We start from the raw sequence: 16,483 nt of genomic DNA, 5'->3' as shown, positions 1-16,483 counted from the left end.
TCCTGCCTCTGTCAATACCTAACCCAAGTTACTGATTCTGACTCTGTCAATGCCTGCCCAAAGTTGCGGAATCTGACTCTGTTAATACCTGCCCAGGTTGCTGATTCTGCCTCTGTTAGTGCCTTCCCAAGTTGCAGATTCTGACTCTGTCAATGCTTGCCCAAGTTGCTGACCCTGACTTGTCAATGTCTGTCCATGTTCCTGACCATGACTCTGTCAATACCTGCCCTAAGTTGCTGACCCTGACTCTCTCAATGCCTGCCCCAAGTTACTGATTCTGACTCTGTCAATGCCTGCCCAAATTACTGATTCTAACTCTGTCAATGCCTGCCCAAATTGCTGATCCTGCCTCTGTCAATACCTACCCCAAGTTACTGATTCTGACTCTGTCAATGCTTGCCCAAGTTGCGGACCCTGACTCTGTCAATGCCTGCCCAAGTTGCTAATTCTGACCCTGTCAATGCCTGCCCAAGTTGCTGATTCTGTCAATACCTGCCCCAAGTTGCTGACCCTGACTCTCTCAATGCCTGCCCCAAGTTACTGATTCTGACTCTGTCAATGCCTGCCCAAGTTTCAGATTCTGACTGTCAATGCTTGTCCAAGTTGCTGACCCTGACTCTGTCAATGCCTGCCCAAGTTGCTGATTCTGACCCTGTCAATGCCTGCCCAAGTTGCTGACCCTGACTTGTCAATGCCTGTCCATGTTGCTGACCCTGACTCTGTCAATGCCTGCTCATGTTGCTGACCATGACTCTGTCAATACCTGCCCCAAGTTGCTGACCCTGACTCTCTCAATGCCTGCCCCAAGTTACTGATTCTGACTCTGTCAATGCCTGCCCAAGTTGCTGATCCTGCCTCTGTCAATACCTACCCCAAGTTACTGATTCTGACTCTGTCAGTGCCTGCCCCAAGTTGCTGACCCTGACTCTGTTAATGCCTGCACCAAATTGCTGATTCTTACTCTGTCAATGCCTGCCCCAAGTTGCTGATTCTGTCAATGCCTGCCCTAAGTTCCTGACCCTGACTCTGTCAAGTCCTGCCCAAGGTGCAGATTCTGACTCTGTCAATGCCTGCCCCAAGTTGCTGACCCTGACTCTGTTAATACCTGCCCAGGTTGCTGATTCTGACTCTGTCGGTGCCTGCCCAAGTTGCAGATTCTGACTCTGTAAATGCTTGCCCAAGTTGTTGTGCCTGACTCTGTCAATGGCTGCCCCAAGTTGCTGATTCTTACCCTGTCAATGCCTGCCCAAGTTGCTGACCCTGACTTGTCAATGCCTGCCCATGTTGCTGACCCTGACTCTATCAATGCCTGCCCCAAGTTGCTGACCCTGACTTTGTCAATGCCTGCCCCAAGTTATTGATTCTGACTCTGTCAATGCCTGCCCCAAGTTGCTGATCTTGACTCTGTCAATGCCTGCCCCAAGTTATTGATTCTGACTCTGTCAATGCCTGCCCCAAGTTGCTGACCCTGATTCTGTCAATGCCTGCTCATGTTGCTGACCATGACTCTGGCAATGCCTGCCCCAAGTTGCTGACCCTGACTCTGTCAATGCCTACCCCAAGTTGTTGACCCTGACTCTGTCAATGCCTGCCCCAAGTTATTGATTCTGACTCTGTCAATGCCTGTCCCAAGCTGCTGATCCTGCCTCTGTAAATACCTACCCCAAGTTACTGATTCTGACTCTGTCAATGCCTGCCCCAAGTTGCGGAATCTGACTCTGTTAGTGCCTTCCCAAGTTGCAGATTCTGACTCTGTCAATGCTTGCCCAAGTTGCTGACCCTGACTTGTCAATGCCTGTCCATGTTGCTGACCCTGACTCTGTCAATGCCTGCTCATGTTGCTGACCATGACTCTGTCAATACCTGCCTAAGTTGCTGACCCTGACTCTCTCAATGCCTGCACTAAGTTGCTGATTCTGACTCTGTCAATGCCTGCCTCAAGTTGCTGATTCTGTCAATGCCTGCCCAAGTTCCTGACCCTGACTCTGTCAATGCCTGCCCAAGGTGCAGATTCTGACTTTGTCAATGCTTGACCAAATTGCTGACCCTGACTCTGTCAATGCCTGCCCCAAGTTGCTGACCCTGACTCTGTCAATACCTGCCCCAAGTTGCGAAATCTGACTGTTAATACCTGCCCAGGTTGCTGAGTCTGACTCTGTCAGTGCCTGCCCAAGTTGCAGATTCTGACTCTGTCAATGCTTGCCCAAGTTGCTGACCCTGACTTGTCAATGCCTGCACATGTTGCTTACCCAGACATTGTCAATGCCTGCTCATGTTGCTGAACATGACTCTGTCAATGCCTGCCCCAAGTTGCTGACCCTGACTCTGTCAATGCCTGCCCCAAGTTATTGATTCTGACTCTGTCAATGTCTGCCCCAAGTTGCTAACCCTGACTCTGTCAATGCCTGCCCCAAGTTATTGATTCTGACTCTGTCAATGCCTGCCCCAAGTTGCTGACCCTGACTCTGTCAATGTCTGCCCCAAGTTGCTGACCCTGACTCTGTCAATGCCTGCCCCAAGTTATTGATTCTGACTCTGTCAATGCCTGTCCCAAGCTGCTGATCCTGCCTCTGTCAATACCTAACCCAAGTTACTGATTCTGACTCTGTCAATGCCTGCCCCAAGTTGCGGAATCTGACTCTGTTAATACCTGCCCAGGTTGCTGATTCTGACTCTGTTAGTGCCTTCCCAAGTTGCAGATTCTGACTCTGTCAATGCTTGCCCAAGTTGCTGACCCTGACTTGTCAATGCCTGTCCATGTTCCTGACCATGACTCTGTCAATACCTGCCCTAAGTTGCTGACCCTGACTCTCTCAATGCCTGCCCCAAGTTACTGATTCTGACTCTGTCAATGCCTTCCCAAATTACTGATTCTAACTCTGTCAATGCCTGCTCAAATTGCTGATCCTGCCTCTGTCAATACCTACCTCAGGTTACTGATTCTGACTCTGTCAATGCTTGCCCAAGTTGCGGACCCTGACTCTGTCAATGCTGCCCAAGTTGCTGATTCTGACCCTGTCAATGCCTGCCCATGTTGCTGATTCTGTCAATACCTGCCCCAAGTTGCTGACCCTGACTCTCCCAATGCCTGCCCCAAGTTACTGATTCTGACTCTGTCAATGCCTGCCCAAGTTACTGATTCTGACTCTGTCAATATCTGCCCAAGTTGCAGATTCTGACTCTGTCAATGCTTGCCCAAGTTGCTGACCCTGACCCTGTCAATGCCTGCCCCAATTTGCTGACCCAGACTCTGTCAATACATGCCCCAGTTTGCAGAATCTGACTCTGTTAATACCTGCCCAGGTTGCTGATTCTGACTCTGTCAGTGCCTGCCAAGTTGCAGATTCTGACTCTGTCAATGCTTGCCCAAGTTGCTGATCCTGACTCTGTCAATGGCTGCCCCAAATTGCTGATTCTGACTCTGTCAATGCCTGCCAATGTTGCTGACGATGACTCTGTCAAGGCCTGTCCCAAGTTGCTGATTCTAACTCTGTTAAGGCCTGTCACAAGTTCCCTAACCCTGACTCTGTCAATGCCTGCCCAAGTTGCTGACTCTGACTCTGTCAATGCCCGCCCAAAGTTGCTGACCCTGACTCTGTCAATGCCTTCCCAAAGTTGCTGACCATGACTCTATCAAGGCCTGTCCCAAGTTGCTGATCCTGACTCTGTCAATGCCTGCCCAAGTTGCTGACGATGACATTGTCAAGGCCTGTCCCAAGTTGCTAATTCTTAATCTGTTAAGGCCTGTCCCAAGTTGCTGAACCTGACTCTGGCAATGCCTTCCATATTGGTGCCACCTGGTCAACCTGATGCTGACCTTGACTTGTTCCTATACTCTTCATTTCGGTGTCACTTCCAGCTACGTGACAATAGCTTTGACGAGTTCCAGTGACACCAGTGGTATCACCATCCACCGACATTCTTGCCACTCCTTCGTCATTGCACTTTCTATCCTACTACCTAGGGGTGCTTGGACTGGAGCAGTAAGAGAGGCCACCCTCACCATCTCAGGCTCCCCATTGAGGTGCATAACAGTATCTACATACCTGTAACCTTAAGTAAGCTTTAGCTCTTTGAGCTTGTTAAATCTTATATAGGCTAAGCAGGTTCCTTTCCTCAACTCCACATGAGAGCACTATAGCTGGTTATTGACATTGCAAGAAGGCAGGGGGAATGTTATGTATTCCCAAGTATTTCTGTGAGTGAATCAAGGTGGTGAGGTAGAGTAGGAGGTAAGTAAAATTTTCTGATACGTCCTCAGGATAAAGGATCCTTTTTCTTTACCCAGTATAATAAGGTTAGGTACAGGGAAGGAGAGGGCATACCACACCCTGTGTACTTCGATGTTGTTTTTTTTTGGACTTCTGAATCACGCCCAATGTCCACAACTGGTTAAGAAATAAACAACAAGAGCATTTTTTTTAAATAGGATAGATAGTTTGAAGGTTCTACCATGTAGGTGATGTGGGTGATGCTTCTTTGGACACTCGGGTTTGCATTCTTCATATAAAACTGAACTTGCAAGTTTTCACCCGGTTTGACCTGGGTTGCCGTGAGACCAATGTGGAGGTAGTTTTGCGATTCGCTCGATGGCTTGTAAGCTGTCACAGTCAAAGAGCCTACAGTCTGCCGGTGATCAGGAATACCTACAGCCTTAGTCCGCACCTAGAGTAAAATAAATCGTCAAACCACAGCTTTATTGATCAATGAAGATAAAAACAGAAAAATATATAAAAATCTTTACACATTCACAAATGTCTAAAAAGTTCTGGAGAGGAAGAAATATAAAAAAGATGTCATTATGCTAATACAGTGTATAATATCTCTTATTAAATGTGTCCAACCATTATAATAAATGTCCAAAGTGCAGTTTTCCTAAAGCTGGCTATTCACTAATAGATTTTTTCCATTCAGCCTATGGTCTACAGCAGTGGTTCTCAACCTCAGTCCTCAAGTACCCCCAACGACCATGTTTTGGGAACTTCCCTTTCGATAAAATAGCTCTTATAAATACCATGTCATTGATATTGATTTAAAGCAGCTGTGCAAAGTAAAGGAAAACCTACAAACATGGCCCGTTGGGGGTACTTGAGGACTGAGGTTGAGAACCAGTGGTCTACAGCATGGATGGATCATTCTCCAATTGCAGTTATTGTATTTTGACAGCTGACCCTGCAATACAAATTGCATCAAAAATTGTAATTACACGCCCCTGTTAAACAAGGGCTGAAAAATAGGATCAAAAGAACACCAGGTAGCTTCAGGTAGCTGTATTTACTGTAACAAGACAAGCCTGCCTGTCAGTAAGAAGATAACAGAAACGGATCTAGCTGAACACTGTGAGCAGGACGCACCCCACTAGCTTGTAGGTTTAGCTGAACACTGTGAGCAGGACGCACTGCACTAACTGTAAATAGTCTAGCTGCCTGACTGTGGTACTAATAGGATCAAAAGAACACCAGCAATTTTCTTCAGGTAGCTGTATTTACTGTAACAAGACAAGCCTGCCTGTCAGTAAGAAGATAACAGAAACGGATCTAGCTGAACACTGTGAGCAGGACGCACCCCACTAGCTTGTAGGTTTAGCTGAACACTGTGAGGTGGACGCACCCCACTAACTTGTAGGTTTAGCTGAACACTGTGAGCAGGACGCACCCCACTAACTTGTAGGTTTAGCAGAACACTGTGAGCAGGACGCTCTGCACTAAATGTAAATAGTCTAGCTGCCTGACTGTGGTACTAATAGGATCAAAAGAACACCAGCAATTTTCTTCAGGTAGCTGTATATACTGTAACAAGACAAGCCTGCCTGTCAGTAGGAAGATAACAGGAACGGATCTAGCTGAACACTGTGAGCAGGACGCACTGCACTAAATGTAAATAGTCTAGAAGATAACCGGAACGGATCTAGCTAAACTGAATACAGTGTATATATATATATATATGCAACACCTGGGATGCATATATATACACAATACACTTTAAGTGCAGCTAACTTACTGACTGTCCTGCCTAATCTAGCTAACTCAAATGAAATGACACTGTCTCTCTCTCTCTCTATTTCTCAGCACACCGGAACACACTGCACAGGGCCGCCGTGCAGGCGGCCTTATATAGTGTGGGGCCTGTACTAAATCCCCTGAGCCATAATTGGCCAAAGCCTCCTTGGCTTTGGCCAATTACGGCTCTCTGTTAAGACGGCGCTGTGATTGGCCAAGCATGCGGGTCATAGTGCATGCTTGGCCAATCATCAGCAAGCAATGCACTGCGATGCCGCAGTGAATTATGGGCCGTGACGCGCCACACGAATTTGGCGCGAACGGCCCATATCGTTCGCAATTCGGCGAACGACCGAACAGCCGATGTTCGAGTCGAACATGGGTTCGACTCGAACACGAAGCTCATCCCTAACCATGAGGTATCTTTCTGAACAGACTCAAAGCTTCACAGCTGGGGGCCATGAGGCAGGTCTCTTTGGCACCTGGTTATTCTGCACAATTGCACAGCTGTAGGTACCCGGTGCACTTCAGGAACACTGTACTGCACAGGAGGGTACTCTTCATGAAGTTCACAGTCCAGGAATCTGCTAAGGATAGTTAAATGACCAGTATCTCAGACCCTATAAGAGCTGTCTCAGTCCAATCTATCTCTAGCACTTATATCCCAAAAGCACACGGTCACCAGGAATCAACTCAGCTTCTGAGCCACCTTCCAGATTTTTCCAGACATGATCCAGTGAGTGAGACGGTCCTTCTTTAAACCAGATTACTTTGATAAAGTACTGCAGTCAGTACTAGATCACTTCCAGGTCGCAGCTGTGCCACCGCTGAGACCTCACAGAACAGCAACACAGTCCACAGGCTGCCTCAGGGGCATTAGCCCCCTTGGACTTAAAACTCTCCTTACTATGGAAAGACAATCTCTCCAGAGCTCTAGACTAGATCAGCTCCCCAGCCACCATCTGGCTGCACCTCCCCAGGAATCGGCTAGGCCCTGATCAATATTCAGGCTGGTGATTGAATTCTACCTCCCTAAGCTCTAGAAACTTCCTTTAGAGGCAGGGGGAAGCAATCACAGCCTGTGAAACCCTGAACAGACCAGACCAGACCAAACAATCACTACTTGCTTGATTACGGAAGGAGTCAAAAATGAAATATACCTTGCATTCTACTCTAGGAGGGTGCTACATGTGGTTCCTCCCACTAGCTCGTACATCCTGTAGTGACTTAAAATATGTAATATGCTCTATGTGTTCCCAATGACTACAAAATGACAATTACACATTAAAACAGAGTACATTACTCCTTTACTCGCTTGTCTTCAAGCACTTACAAGAATTTTCAACTCCTGGACGTTAGATTGGGTGTTTATAATAATTACAGTTGTGCCTTCTGTGCTGGTTTTAGAACATGTGTCATCCACTGTACAAATCTCAACACCTGGGGCTGGGGAGCCATCAGGATTCTGCAGCAAAATCTGGAAAAGAAAAAAATATATCTAAGAGTAGGGCCTCTTTTATACCTGAGTAGTTGAGGTCAACAGAGCACCACACGAAAACTGCATACGAGAACTGGACCATTTTATTCAATGGTGGTTTTGATCTTTGCGGTTGTAATTAGTGCAATTGCAGAGCTAACACATATTTTAGACATATACTGAAAAAAAAGGAGCAGTAAATGAGAATGATTATTTTCAGGTGGGAAATGGAGTTCACATATAGAGTAACTAAATATGAGTTGAGCCTTGAAGTTTTTTCCAGGATTGTTAAATCCTAGTATGGGTTCTTGAGCCTAGAGGCTTTGTAGAGTATTGTGTGTCAAGGAGCCTCCCAATCTAGGTCCAGATTTTGACAATGACCAGTAACTATTGATTGTGCAAATTTGGACAGGCCTTGGCCTCGGTTCACACCAGAGGCGGCACGACTTGCAGGTCGCCTCACCGAGGCGACCTGCACACGACTGCCGGGGCGACTTGCAAGACGACTTCTGTATAGAAGTCTATGCAAGTCGCCCCCAAAGTAGTACAGGAACCTTTCTTCTAAGTCGGAGCGACTTGCGTCGCTCCGATTAGAACGGTTCCATTGTACAGAACGGGAGGCGACTTGTCAGATGGCTAGGTCGCCTGACAAGTCGCCCCCGTGTGAACCGAGCCTTGTGGTATGGAAGCTGAGTAGAGTTCAGGGCTCCACCCTCCTGAGGAGATCATTGTGCTGCCCATGAGCAGCAGGTGCATGGACAGGCTAGGAGTCTCTGACTTTCTTCACTGACCAGGCCAACACTTGGAAGATACAGTTGTTGCAGGAGCATCATGTAAATACTGTCATGTTCTGGCTGGAGAAATCGTGATCTAATAGGTTTGTTGAAAGCTAGTGTAGCCTGCATGAGGCTGCTTTATAGCCAGGAGACTGTAGTTTTGTGTTGCACACTGTGCAATTGTGAAACCCCTGCGTGGGAAATTCGAGTGCAAGGAAATTTACGTTTAAATAAAATTGGACAAAGAAAGCCCTTAACCACTTTAATACTGGGCACTTTTACCCTCTTCACATTTTGAATGACAACTGAGCGGTCATGCAACACTTTAAGTTTTTCTTAGTTTCTGTTATAAAATGTTGCAAATTAGTAACTTCTCTTCTTCACTGGTGTGCACTGATGGGGCTGCACTGATGAGGATGTATTAATGAGGCGGCACTGATGGGCACTGGTGAGGCTGCACTGATGTGCACTGATGGATATTGATGAAGCGGCACTGAAGGGCACTGATGAAGCGGCACTGATAAGCTGCACTGATGGGCACTGAGCAGGCCGCACTGAAGAGGCAGCACTGGTGAGCACTGATAGGTGGCACTGGTGGGCTCTGATAAACTGCACTGATGGGCACTGATGGGACTGCACTGATAATCAGTGCCCTCACAATGTACTCACTGTGTACCCACAGACCGGCTCTCCTTTCCTCACATGCTGTCTCTGTGTGAGGAAAGGAAAGCCGATATTCGGCATGTCTGTGATTGGACACAGGTGATTACATGGTAAAGGGCTGCTGTGATTGGCCCTTTACCCCAATCTGTGATACGCTGTGTCCAAGGCACACAGCAATCATAGAGCGTGCCTGAGTGGTTGTGCGGGAGGTACGCACATGGGAGGACATCCAGGGACATCCTGGGGAGCTGTGCTGTACCCTTCTATAGGATTTAGTGTGGGTGGTAAGCGATAAAACAAATGTTGGCGAGTAAACTGTATCAATAAAATATAACTAAAGGCAAAGCTTTTTTTTTGTGTCAGATAGATTGTAGAGGGGCTGGAAATCCTGTCAGGTATTTATTTCTGTCTGTGGTCCTGTTAAGGAGATTCACCATCTCTATTTGTCCTGTTTACTGCTATCACCATGAGTGAAAGTAAAAGAAAATCCTAAATTTTGGGTTGTCCCTAGAACAGGAATAGGTAGGAAATCCCCAACGGGGACACTAGATCTGGTTGTGTGGAGGTGGAGCGTGGTGTGACAGTAAACAAACAGAGTCCAATTGCAGTAAAACCTGGAATTTGTATTGAACAGAATGCCAATGTTACAGACAAGCTGGTGGGAGAGCATTACTAGGGAAATAATTCACAGTTCAATGTAATCAGGTGTGGCTGAGGAGAGGTGCCGATAGCTGCTGTTTCATATGGTAGAGTGTTGCCGATTCAGTCCCAGGAGGGGAAGCTCCCTTCCAGGAAAGAGAGTCCTTAGCCTGTTCCTCCTCGTCAGGAACCTTTCCCTACCACTACTACTTAACAAGTCTCCCTACACTAGCCACATGGAAGAATGTGTGCCAAACCCTGGGACAGGGACTTAAATAGATCTGCTGACCCAAGATGGCTGCCAAGGGTCAGATGGCTGCAGTATATCCAACCTGAACGCTACTCCATTGACCCAGGAAATCATAGACAAATGGTGTTTCCCTTGGACTTCTTCTCCATGCTGTGGTACCACAGACAGAAAAAACAGACTGTACCTGCCTACATGGTGACAACCAGGGATTCAATCAATTTGAGGAATTTCCTTTCACCTGTTTTGGCTATGGTACAGGAAGTGAAGAGAAACCTACCCAATAGGACAGATGGCCCAAATGAAATGTGCTAATTTAGATTACGTTGGACCCTGGCTTCTTACAGTATACTGTATGTCCTAAAGACCCCAGTAATGACATCTCCCTGTCATAATTCCACACTCTGTTCCTGTCTACTTTGGAACTTTGGGTGCTCCACCCACCTTTGTATATTCCAGCATCTCCTGCTACATTCTCCATAATATAAAATAAATATAAAATTCAGCAGGAAGAGTGGTTGCCCCTTGTAACAAGCATAGCTGGTGTGGAGACCCAGAACCTCAGCACCGAAATCTCACCAGTAGAGTGTCCAACAGGTAGAAGAAACTGTTAGGTGGTTAAATTCTCCAACACGCACACAAAATCCTGAAACACAGTTCTGCAACCTATTATCCTGAATTAAAGTAAGATGTGTTGAGGGTATAGCAGAAAGTCACCTGATGTAATTATGCAGGAATAAACGTAAAATGGAAGGCCCCTTTAAGGTTTAAATGTTTTGGCTTCTACTTCTACCATGCCTGCATGTCTTACTTCATCACTGAGACTCTTGCCACATTTTCTGTAAAATAAAATAAATGAACCATCTACAAGGATTAGCAAGTGTAAGCCCTTCTCGTACTTGCCACAGTAAGTGTTGGGCAGCCTTACCTTGGCCAGATAGGGCATTGAAGGCTTGAAGTACTTGGAGGTCTTGGTGAAAAGTATCTTGAATGCGGTGTTTACCACTGGAATCCCAGTTTTCTCTGCTTCCACCATATCACTGCCTGAAAGACACATGAAAATGTTAGTCTATCTTTTTTTGCTGAAACTCCAGACCAACACTGAGTACTTTTCCTACCTGCATTGGTCAATATAGTTGCAGTGACATAGAGAGACTTTCCAATGAGGTGGGATAGGTCAAAGTATCGTCCGGTGATCATGTACCTCTGCAGTTTCACTTCTCCTTTCCCATCTTTAAGCTAAAAATAAAAAATGTCTGCATTCATGGTCTTGTAAATACTGTATATTTTTTATAACGTGTATATATTTGGTTATGTAGGTGGGGTGTATCTAGCCTTCAGTTAAAGGAAGGTTGGGACTAAACAGCTTTTAGGTTGTTGGAGAGTTTACATAAATGGTTCTTTGCCGGAGCTATACATAGAGCATTTTTTATTTTTTTGATTCCTCTGATGTCTGTCCGTGAAGATTTGCACAGGGTTTGGATTAAAGCTTTCTATGATCTGCAGGATGTCATTTGGATTGAGTAATTGTCTGCTAATTATATTAAGACTGCAATGTGCAGCTATCTTGTCACAACTGGATCACACATAGAGATCACACTTTCAGTGCTTAGATTGGAGAAGCAGAACAATGCTTAAACATTGTTAATATTATAGAAATGGAATGATCACAGAAATAAGGCAGTTTACAGCAATAGCACTACATACAGTAGGTTGCTGGTCATACACTTTTTCAGGCAGAAGATGGCAATGTTTATCTTTATCTTTTCAATAGTAATATATCATACCTTATCCACAAGGCACTTTACAATAGTAACATATCAGAACGTTAGAGGAGCACTTTCCTTGGAGGAGGCTATGGAATTGCTTGGTCACATAGCTGCCAATGGTAGACTTTCCCTCCTTGAGGTACCTCTCCCTGATACTGTTCTTACACTGTCCCTAACCAGCGGGAGCTATGTCCCTATCTTATTCCCACACCACAAGCACACCAAATGAAGTAGAATCTCCTATTTATAAAATATGACCTCCCAAATCTCGCAGGATTTCAGTATCCAATAGAAATTTTGCCCTTCCCAAGATTTGTGCCTGGAGCCCATAGCAGGAAGACATTTAGTCCTCAATGGCCTCCTGCCAGCCTGCAGAAATGACCCATACTCATCTACTGGTGGAATGTTTTTTTAAGAAACTTTAAGGTTCATTCCACCTGCATTATTTTGAAAATTAATTACAGTTGCAGCTGACCTGCTTTTGCATTCCTTTTGACTTGACTGGGGAGTGAAGCAATTCTGATGCAAATAAAAAAGGCTGTGTACACAGACCCTCTTATTTGCACAGGTTTTAGCTTGTGTAAGATCAAGCATTTTCAGAAAGTAGACAAACTTTGTTGAAGCCTATAAAGTACCATTTAACTCCAGTTTTGCAGAAGTGCTGACTGTCACTTTAACCACTTGAAATCCAGGGGCAATTATTTAATTTTTCCCACTCATTAAAATCTGCATTTTTGCTAGAACATTACCCAGAACCCCAAACAATTATATTTTTTCGGAAAGCATAGGCCCTGTTGAATCAAAATTGTGGCAGTTGCATATTTTTATGTCACGCAATAAATTAATTTTAGCTCACCCAAACACAAGATAATCATTTTTGGTAAAAATATAAATACAGTGGAACCTTGGATTACAAGCATAATCGGTTCCAGGAAAATGCTTGTAATCCAAAGCACTCGCATATCAAAGCAAGTTTCCCCATAGAAGTCAATAGAAAATGAAGATCATTCGTTCCACATTGACTTCTGTTGTATGCAGTACCGCATGTGGCCAGATGTGGGGGGGGGGGCGCCAGAGAGACTCGGAAATACTCAGAGACCGCTCGGATGCACTCGGAAACCCTCGGAGAGGGAACAGAGTATTTCCGAGTGTTTCCGAGTATTTCCGAGTGTTTCCGAGTGCATCTGAACGGCTCCGAGTGTTCACCGGCACTATCGATATCGATATCTCACATCTGTGGCGCAATTGATTTTTACGTACACATTCGTGTCCTTTTGCTTGTGTTTGAATCTATTTGTGTGAAGGGGTAATGGGGGGTACTTTTGATTTTTTTTTATTATTTTTATTTTATTATATTTAACTTATTTTTATTTTTATTGCAAACACAATGGGGCTATTAGACTCCCAATGTTTTCCCTGCCCTCCACTGCAGCTAATCAAGCACATATACTGCTTGATTAGCTGCTTTCCTGGCCACAGATGCCAGGAAATGCATGAACTGAAAACAGAAGTGACAAAATGCTTGTTGCTTCCAGATTCATCCATCACAGAGGACATTGGGGAATGGATGTTTCTCAATCTCCTCCTGATGAGCATCCTAAAGTAAGTTACCATTGTCCCGGGCTTCCCGGAGGAATGGGAGGGCCTGGGAACCCCTGCAGTTGGAATCAGAGGAGGGCACCATTATCTTACTACTACAAAAGTTCAGCTGCAGCCGTAAGCTCGTTTTAACCACTTAAAGGCAAGGATGTTTATACAGTAAATGGTCTTATGGATGTCCAGTGGTTAAACAAGCTGCTAGCAGTAAGCTTCAGCACTACTTGAAATTTATGGAAAGCCTGCTGAAACCTGCTAGCAGTTTGTTTAAACCATAGTCAGAACATGTACGAAATCTGAGTTTAACATTCCCTGAGTTTAACATGTCTGTACTGTATTCAACATTTTTCCAGTAACCGCAAAAGTACCCTATACTTTGCCTGGTTTTATTTCAGAACAGTTTTTTTCCTGTTTTGGTTGAAGTAGGTATGGTGTCTTTCACCACCGGTGGACATCCTGGAAGGAGATGACCACCCCCACCACTAGCACAGCTGTTTCTATAATTCCTGTGCAGATTCCTAAAGCCGCGTACACACGATCAGATTTTCTGACAACAAATGTTGGATGTGAGCTTGTTGGCGGAAAAGTCCGACCGTTTGTATGCTCCAACAAACATTTGTTGTCGGACTTTCTGCCAACAAATGTTGGCTAGCAGGTTCTCAAATTTTCCGCCAACAAATTTTTTGTTGTCGGACTTTCCGTCATCGCACAAAAGTCTACGCATGCTCGGAATCAAATACGAGCCGGAAGTGCTCGGTCTTGTAAAACTAGCCTTCGTAATGGAGATAACACATACGTCTTGTATGTCACTAAGTTCGGAATTGTTGGCCAAAATTTGTGTGACCGTGTGTATGCAAGACAAGTTGGAGCCAACATCCTTCCAACAAAAATCCACGGTTTTGTTGTCGGAAAGTCCGATTGTGTGTACGGGGCATTAGAGCCAATGTGTGAATATATGGGGCACTCAGGGCAGAAGATCTCTGAACATTAGTGGAGAACAGACGAGAGGGCTCCATGAACCCCATGCTCCACTTTACTGCCTTCCCTCCTTCCCAAAATGAAGGAATTCATCCCGAGTAGAATTTCTCTCGGCCATACCCTAATACATAGACATCTTCTTGATAGTACTTTCTGAGCCATAGGTGTTCATTGTTCTTACCGTAATGTTGGTAAGAGAGTCAGGAAGGCCCTTCTTCTCATTATTATCAATCACTCCGAACATCACATATCCAGAACCTTCCACCGGCTTCCCATGCAGAAAACTAGGATATGTAGAAATTGTTAGGCATTGATGCTCAGCAAAAGTAAAAGGTGCAGGGTATGAAAAAATGATATTACTCTGGTGGTGGTGGTGGGGGTAATTACAACAGTCAACTTTTATTTATATTGTTTAAGTCAGTTTAAAGGACACTGTCCACAGGGTGACAACACTGCGGTGTGATTGTACTGTAAAACAAACAGTGTTGTCACCCTGGTACAGGGAGTTCAATATAAGAAAAAAATCTACTGGCAGGAACAATAGGTAATAAAACAATACTACAGAGTGGATTTAGAAAAACAAATACTGCTGTGTTAATGCTAGTCTCCCAACAGTATATCTAAGAGGCACTGGGACTTTCAAGTGTATTAGTTCGATAATACAGAGAAAACATACTGGAAAGGCCGCTCAAGTTCCATAAGGCTTCCCTTGGTGAGTTTAAATTTTATAATCTACACCTGTGCAAAAACAATAGTGAATGTGACCTGAGGTATATGGAAAAACAAATGTGTACCTGTCACGTGATCAATATACAATCTAAAACAAATATTTAAATATTAAAGACCTGCATGTCTTCCAGCTTAATTAAGCCAATGATGTAAAAGGGATGACTGCGCTCTTATAAATGCAAGTGATATCAAATAAACACATTCAACAATTGTACAAAAAAAACCACCATAATATACGGTCCAGATAAAGTGATCAGTGCAAATGAATACATCCAATTAGGGCGACATCCAGGAAAGTAGTACTCTTCCTCTTTTCCGAAATGGAAGCACACCGCACTCACCAAAAATATATGACCTCTTTACTTAAAGGTCAAAACCTGCTTAAAGTATCCCCAATGGGTATTCCCATATGCAGCTGTCAGGTTCTCAGTCAGTTGATAGTATCCTGTACACATGGACTACTGGATCTCACCATATACATGATAGTACTCCTGCGCCTTTAAAACACTCTGTACAGACCTCAGTCGCAAGTGGAAAAGGTAAAGGAACCTCTCATAGTGTGGTAATATCCAGTTTTATTAAAAAATATATAAAAATGCACTTTCATGTAAAAGTGAAAGTGAAAATGTAAAAATACTCAGGCATGTATAAGCATAGAAATGGAAACTCTACCTGTGTTTCAACAACCAGAAGTGATGTGTCCCACCCAACGTGTTTCGCCAGCAACGTCTCACGTCATTAGGGGTCACATGCCCGGACACATCCTTTCTCACATATATACAATAATGTTGCCATCTTGCTCCTGCTCCTTCCAAACAAAATCAGGACCATCCTACATCCATGATCTATTTTTATCCCCTAGAGCATATCTATATTAAATACACAAATTGGAACATTCATCATTTTTACTTTCCTGGGGAAATTAATTATGTATTCATTTGCTTTGAACCGTATATTATGGACTTTTTGTGCAATTGTCGATTGTTTATTTGATATCACTTTATAAGAGCGCAGTCTAGTTTTCATCCCTTTCCCCTTGGTGGTTAACCAGAATGAGTCAAAGTGTAAAAACATGATGGAGCGCCAAACCAAAGTATTTTTTTATTGTTGCACTTTAAGCTGTTAGTCCTTCACATTACATTCTTAATTAGATTTTACAGGCATTGTAAGATGCATGGGCAAAAAATTATGAATAAAGGTCCTTACTTTGCTGTAATGGTCACAGTAAATTCATTGTCATCCACATAGTAGTGATTCTGAGGAGTCTCCAACAAGACTTCAAAACTTGGCAGAACTATGAACAAGAGAATGTATGCATATTTCAACAACTTGACATTCAATACTTCTTTCACAGAATACATCTGGATATTAACATTTACAGCAACAACATCAGAGATTGTTGGTACAGGGAATATCTGATTACCTTGGGAAATTGGGAAGGAATTCTCCACCGTGCTCTCAGGAGCAAACTGGGCTGTGCATTATAGGGGTTTTTGGCTTCCTCTGGAACAACTGTTGGTATAGGATTCTGTATATGGAAGTTTTCTCTGTATTTTTTTTCTATTGTTTGTATTAGATGGACTTGTGTCTTTATTCAACCTATGTAACTA

The 16,483-nt window shown here is 44.3% G+C and overlaps 1 protein-coding gene across 1 annotated transcript in view; it reads right to left on the bottom strand.

Annotated features, from left to right (window-relative positions):
• The window catches only part of LOC141133447 (complement C3-like), a 174,436-nt gene that overhangs the window by 102,168 nt on the left and 55,785 nt on the right, over positions 1 to 16,483 (bottom strand). The window contains exons 7-12 of the mRNA XM_073622829.1: positions 16,080 to 16,167; positions 14,326 to 14,428; positions 10,920 to 11,040; positions 10,730 to 10,845; positions 7,333 to 7,476; positions 4,453 to 4,665 (exon numbers count right to left, since the gene is read on the bottom strand). Coding sequence (XP_073478930.1) covers positions 4,453 to 4,665; positions 7,333 to 7,476; positions 10,730 to 10,845; positions 10,920 to 11,040; positions 14,326 to 14,428; positions 16,080 to 16,167 — 785 coding nt within the window. The remainder of the gene's footprint in view (positions 1 to 4,452; positions 4,666 to 7,332; positions 7,477 to 10,729; positions 10,846 to 10,919; positions 11,041 to 14,325; positions 14,429 to 16,079; positions 16,168 to 16,483) is intronic.

This window comes from Aquarana catesbeiana, linkage group LG03 (genome assembly GCF_042186555.1).
Source record: "Aquarana catesbeiana isolate 2022-GZ linkage group LG03, ASM4218655v1, whole genome shotgun sequence".
In the NCBI taxonomy this organism is placed as follows: domain Eukaryota; kingdom Metazoa; phylum Chordata; class Amphibia; order Anura; family Ranidae; genus Aquarana; species Aquarana catesbeiana.
This window is presented reverse-complemented; position numbering and strand designations above follow the sequence as displayed.